At 42.5% G+C, this 6235-nt stretch overlaps 1 protein-coding gene across 1 annotated transcript; it reads left to right on the top strand.

Moving 5' to 3' along the window:
* Nucleotides 1-1890: 1890 nt before the first annotated feature.
* Nucleotides 1891-5608, top strand: LOC309546602 (uncharacterized protein; the record flags this gene model as incomplete). The annotated part of the gene is made up of 3 exons (XM_082246346.1): nucleotides 1891-1947; nucleotides 3191-3262; nucleotides 5561-5608. Coding segments are annotated over 3 exons (177 nt in total), but the record flags the coding sequence as incomplete, so codon positions are not given.
* Between the last annotated feature and the right edge of the window lie 627 nt (nucleotides 5609-6235).

Here is a 6235-nt window from a genome sequence, read left to right as displayed (position 1 = left end):
TGTACATACAATTTTGCTGGGTGGCTTGCTATGCTATTTTTTTTTTTTTTTATGAATGTACCTCAATTTATATAGGTACCCCCTATTCCAGGGGTCTTCAAACTATGGCCCTCCAGTTGTTCAGGAACTACAATTCCCATCAAGCCCTAGTCATGTCTGTGAATGTCAGAGTTTTACAAGGCCTCATGGGATGTGTAGTTCCTGCAACAGCTGGGGGGCCGTAGTTTGAGGATCCCTGCCCTATCCCTTGGGGAAAGTACGTCTACAGCTTGTGATAAGAAAATAAAATGATACGTATTTGCTGCCTCGTCTGGTAAGGAGATTTTATTTCTGACAGCAATCCCCCTGTAATAGGAATAATAATTATCATCCCGTAAAGTGCGAGATCACGGCAGTAATTGTCTCCTTGCCTGTCCAGAGCAGTCCCTCTCATGTTGTATGTCTTCTCAGGGGCCGGAGAGTCTATGAAATATGATGACATATTACCTTGGGATCTCATTCTGCTGTATCAAATCCATTATTATATAATTATTGAATTGTCATGGCAACAGAGCTATCACCCGCCACATTATTTCTGAAAATGCCAAATACAAAGAGTACGCTTTCTAAAGAGCTGTTACAGCAGAGCGCGGCTTTCCGCTCAACGGAGAACGAGATACATCAGAGCACGGCCTGGCCTGGCGTTATCAGTGAGAATATTAACATATAAGGGGAAGGAAACAATGGCTGCAAATTATAGAAGAGCAGTCTGCTGTATGATTGGGAAATGTATGAAGAGGTTTTTTTTTTATAGTGTTAGCTTGTAGCGGTTCCATGTGTTATTATCAGAGATGGGAAACCACACCTTACACAGCAACCAGAAAATACAACTGTACAGGTTTATATTGTGTGCAGCTCCTTACTGTATAGTTCATGTTAAAGGCATATCTATAGTGTGCTTGTATATTGTTCCTTTCCCTTTTAGTTTCTTTCTTATTGCCTTCTTACCTAACCCCTTCATCTATTCCTAACTTCCTTCCTTTCTTTTCCTTCCTCTGTCTTTTCTTTTTCCTTTTCCCTTCTTTTGCCTTTATTTTTTTTCCATATTTTTCCTTCCTTCCATCCTTCCTTCCTTCCTCCCCTTCCTTCCTTCCTTCCTTCCTTCCTTCCTTCCTTCCTTCCTTCCTTCCTTCCTTCCTTCCTTCCTTCCTTCCTTCCTTCCTTCCTTCCTTCCTTCCTCCCCTTCCCTTCCCACCTTACTTCCTTACATCCTCCTTTATTGCTTTCTTACCATACCCTTCCTTTCTTCCTAACGTCCTTCATTCCTTTTCTCCCTTTCCTTCCTCATGTACTTGTTTCTTACTTTCCCCTTCTGTTTCCTTTCTTTTTTTCCCCCTTTATTTCCTTTTTCTCCTTTACTTTTTCCTTTCTCCTTTCCTGTCCTCTTCTTTCCTTCATTCCTTATTTCCTTCCTTTCTGCCTTGATTCCTCACTTACTCCTTCATTGCTTCCTTTCCTTTCCTTTCCTCTTAACCTACAACCCTGCTTTTCCTTCCTGTCTGGCTTCCTCACTTCCTTCTGCTTTTTTACTGTCCCTCTTCCTTCCTTTCTTTTCCTTCCTCCTTCATTTGTTTCTTACTTTCCCCTTATTTTTCCTTTCTATTTCCATTCCCTTTTTGTTTTTAATTTCCCTTTCTTTCCTTTCCCTTCCACTCCTTTCATTTCCTCTCCTTTTCTTTCCTTTCCCTTCCTTCCCTTTCCTTTCCTCTCCTCTCCTTTTCTTTCCTTTCCCTTCCTTTCCTCTCCTTTTCTTTCCTTTCCTCTCCTTTTCTTTCCTTTCCCTTCTACTCCTTTCATTCCCTCTCATTTACTTTTTCTTTCCCTCCCTTCCCTTCCCTTTCCTCTCCTTTCCTTTCCTCTCCTTTTCTTTCCTTTCCCTTCCTTCCCTTTCCTTTCCTCTCCCTTTCTTTCCCTTCCACTCATTTCCTCTCCTTTTCTTTCCTTTCCCTTCCTTCCCTTTCCTTTCCTTTATTTTCTTTTCCTTCCTTCCCTTTCCTTTATTTTCTTTTCTTTTCCTTCCTTCCCTTTCCTTTCCTTTCCTTTCCTTTCCTTTCCTTTCCTTTCCTTTCCTTTCCTTTCCTTTCCTTTCCTTTCCTTTCCCCTCCTTTCATTCCCTCTCATTTTCTTTCCTTTCCCTCCCTTCCCTTCCCTTTCCTCTCCTTTCCTTTCCTCTCCTTTTCTTTCCTTTCCCTTCCTTCCCTTTCCTTTCCTCTCCTTTTCTTTCCCTTCCACTCCTTTCTTCTCCTTTTCTTTCCTTTCCCTTCCTTCCCTTTCCTTTATTTTCTTTTCCTTCCTTCCCTTTCCTTTATTTTCTTTTCTTTTCCTTCCTTCCCTTTATTTCCTTTCCTTTCCTTTCCTTTCCTTTCCTTTCCTTTCCTTTCCTTTCCTTTCCTTTCCTTTCCTTTCCTATCCTTCCTTTCCCTTCCTTGCCTCTTAATCTACAACCCTTCCTTTCCTTCCTTCCTTCCTTCCATCCTTCCTCCCCTTCCTTCCTTCCTCCCCTTCCCTTCCCACCTTACTTCCTTACATCCTCCTTCATTGCTTTCTTACCTTACCCTTCCTTTCTTCCTAACGTCCTTCATTCCTTTTCTCCCTTTCCTTCCTCATGTACTTGTTTCTTACTTTCCCCTTCTGTTTCCTTTCTTTTTTTCCCCCTTTATTTCCTTTTTCTCCTTTACTTTTTCCTTTCTCCTTTCCTGTCCTCTTCTTTCCTTCATTCCTTATTTCCTTCCTTTCTGCCTTGATTCCTCACTTACTCCTTCATTGCTTCCTTTCCTTTCCTTTCCTCTTAACCTACAACCCTGCCTTTCCTTCCTGTCTTGCTTCCTCACTTCCTCCTGCTTTTTTACTGTCCCTCTTCCTTCCTTTCTTTTCCTTCCTCCTTCATTTGTTTCTTACTTTCCCCTTATTTTTCCTTTCTATTCTCATTCCTTTTTGTTTTTAATTTCCCTTTCTTTCCTTTCCCTTCCACTCCTTTCCTTTCCTCTCCTTTTCTTTCCTTTCCCTTCCTTCCCTTTCCTTTCCTCTCCTCTCCTTTCCTCTCCTTTTCTTTCCTTTCCCTTCCTTTCCTCTCCTTTTCTTTCCTTTCCTTTCCTCTCCTTTTCTTTCCTTTCCCTTCCACTCCTTTCATTCCCTCTCATTTTCTTTCCTTTCCCTCCCTTCCCTTCCCTTTCCTCTCCTTTCCTTTCCTCTCCTTTTCTTTCCTTTCCCTTCCTTCCCTTTCCTTTCCTCTCCCTTTCTTTCCCTTCCACTCCTTTCCTCTCCTTTTCTTTCCTTTCCCTTCCTTCCCTTTCCTTTCCTTTATTTTCTTTTCCTTCCTTCTCTTTCCTTTCCTTTCCTTTCCTTTCCTTTCCTTTCCTTTCCTTTCCTTTCCTTTCCTTTCCTTTCCTTTCCTTTCCTTTCCTTTCCTTTCCTATCCTTTTCTTTCCTTTCCCTTCCACTCCTTTCATTCCCTCTCATTTTCTTTCCTTTCCCTCCCTTCCCTTCCCTTTCCTCTCCTTTCCTTTCCTCTCCTTTTCTTTCCTTTCCCTTCCTTCCCTTTCCTTTCCTTTCCTTTCCTTTCCATTCCTTTCCTTTCCTTTCCTTTCCTATCCTTCCTTTCCCTTCCTTGCCTCTTAATCTACAACCCTTCCTTTCCTTCCTTCCATCCTTCCTCCCCTTCCTTCCTTCCTTCCTCCCCTTCCCTTCCCACCTTACTTCCTTACATCCTCCTTCATTGCTTTCTTACCTTAACCTTCCTTTCTTCCTAACGTCCTTCATTCCTTTTCTCCCTTTCCTTCCTCATGTACTTGTTTCTTACTTTCCCCTTCTGTTTCCTTTCTTTTTTCCCCCTTTATTTCCTTTTTCTCCTTTACTTTTTCCTTTCTCCTTTCCTGTCCTCTTCTTTCCTTCATTCCTTATTTCCTTCCTTTCTGCCTTGATTCCTCACTTACTCCTTCATTGCTTCCTTTCCTTTCCTTTCCTCTTAACCTACAACCCTGCCTTTCCTTCCTGTCTTGCTTCCTCACTTCCTCCTGCTTTTTTACTGTCCCTCTTCCTTCCTTTCTTTTCCTTCCTCCTTCATTTGTTTCTTACTTTCCCCTTATTTTTCCTTTCTATTTTCATTCCCTTTTTGTTTTTAATTTCCCTTTCTTTCCTTTCCCTTCCACTCCTTTCCTTTCCTCTCCTTTTCTTTCCTTTCCCTTCCCTTTCCTTTCCTCTCCTCTCCTTTCCTCTCCTTTTCTTTACTTTCCCTTCCTTTCCTCTCCTTTTCTTTCCTTTCCTTTCCTCTCCTTTTCTTTCCTTTCCCTTCCACTCCTTTCATTCCCTTTCCTCTCCTTTCCTTTCCTCTCCTTTTCTTTCCTTTCCCTTCCTTTCCTCTCCTTTTCTTTCCTTTCCCTTCCACTCCTTTCATTCCCTCTCATTTTCTTTCCTTTCCCTCCCTTCCCTTCCCTTTCCTCTCCTTTCCTTTCCTCTCCTTTTCTTTCCTTTCCCTTCCTTCCCTTTCCTTTCCTCTCCTTTTCTTTCCCTTCCACTCCTTTCCTCTCCTTTTCTTTCCTTTCCCTTCCTTCCCTTTCATTACCTTTATTTTCTTTTCCTTCCTTCCCTTTCCTTTATTTTCTTTTCTTTTCTTTTCTTTTCTTTTCTTTTCCTTTCCTTTCCTTTCCTTTCCTTTCCTTTCCTTTCCTTTCCTTTCCTTTCCTTTCCTTTCCTTTCCTTTCCTTTCCTTTCCTTTCCTTTCCTTTCCTATCCTATCCTTCCTTTCCCTTCCTTTCCTCTTAATCTACAACCCTTCCTTTCCTTCCTGCCTTGCTTCCTCACTTCCTTCCTTCTTCATTTGTTTCTTACTTTCTCCTTCTTTTTCCTTTCTTTTTTTTTTCATTCCCCTTTTGATTTTCTTTTCTTTTTTTCCTTTTTCCCTTCCTTTCCTCTTAACCTACAACCCTTCCATTCCTTCCTGCTTTGCTTCCTCCTTCATTGCTTTCTAACTGTCACCCTTCCTTCCTTCCTTCCCTTTCCTACCTCCTTCATTTGTTTCTTACTTTTCCCTTCTTTTTCCTTTCTTTTCTCCTTTTTCCTTTCTCTCCTCTCCTCTCCTCTCCTCTCCTCTCCTCTAGCTTCCTCTCCCCTCCCCTCTCCTCTCCTGCCTTTCTTCAGGCTGGGTCCACACTTATGCGAATTGGATGCGGGTTTCCCCACATCCAATTCGCATGACAGCACGACAGGAGACTGTGACGGCTCTAAATGGAGCCAGCTCACACAGCTTTGGGGTGGCCACGGTCCACACTTGAAAAGTGTCCTGTGTGTCTTTGGCTCTGTTTCAAAAATTTGGACCTGATTTGCACCCGCAGTGGAAAACATGAATGCAGCGGACCCCCTGCTGCAAGCCACGGCTGCAGTTAGTGTGAACCCAGCCTCAGACCTATAGTGGTGGGGTCAATGGGAGTAGCTCTGTCAATGTGGGGGGGGGGGGGGGTGCAGGCAAGTACTTTCTTTCTTCTTTGTAAGTATTTGGTTTAATGGCCATTCTTTTTCTGTTCAGTTTAACATCAGGCAGATCATCAAATCATCAAAAACAAATCATCGATAATGCAGCATTTTAGTATAAAAATAATAATGATAATAGTGATGATGATGATGATGATAATGATAATTAAAAGTAATAGTTTACAACTAGTATACTGTATGTACCAGAACCTGCCTTCATATCAACTTCCCGCTCAGTGGAGCTTTGAGGGTCCAATCACGTTGCTGTATTTTAATGCCCGTGTTCTAATAAGCTAAAATATAAGCATCCTGGTTCCCCATAATGAAGGTATCTCACACAGTTGGAATGAGACTTGCAAGCCTGTCACGAGAAAAAAGGGAAGCACGCATCATTCGGTTTACCTGAATGTATGGAACAAGCTGTGCCAATCCATGGCAAGCCCCGACTCGCACTTCACTCTTCTAAAGTGCATAGATCTTGATGGGCTCTTTGAGCAAAGAGGAGTGTGCTGCATGCACATGTGATGGCAGTGAGACTACTGGCAGAAGAACAGAGAAGAAGGATGACTTCACCAGTATAAAGTCTGCTCCTTCATTGTCTAACCACAGGCTGGCAGTGGGGAGGTGACCAAGCTGTACTGGATAACTGCAGTTGAGAAAAGTCTGGTCACCAACCTTTCTGTGCTTGTTGAGGAGTATGTGCATAGGTGTGGGAAACCTATTGCATTAG

This window comes from Pelophylax lessonae (assembly GCF_965119305.1).
Source record: "Pelophylax lessonae genome assembly, chromosome: 2".
Classification (NCBI taxonomy): Eukaryota; Metazoa; Chordata; class Amphibia; order Anura; family Ranidae; genus Pelophylax; species Pelophylax lessonae.
This window is presented reverse-complemented; position numbering and strand designations above follow the sequence as displayed.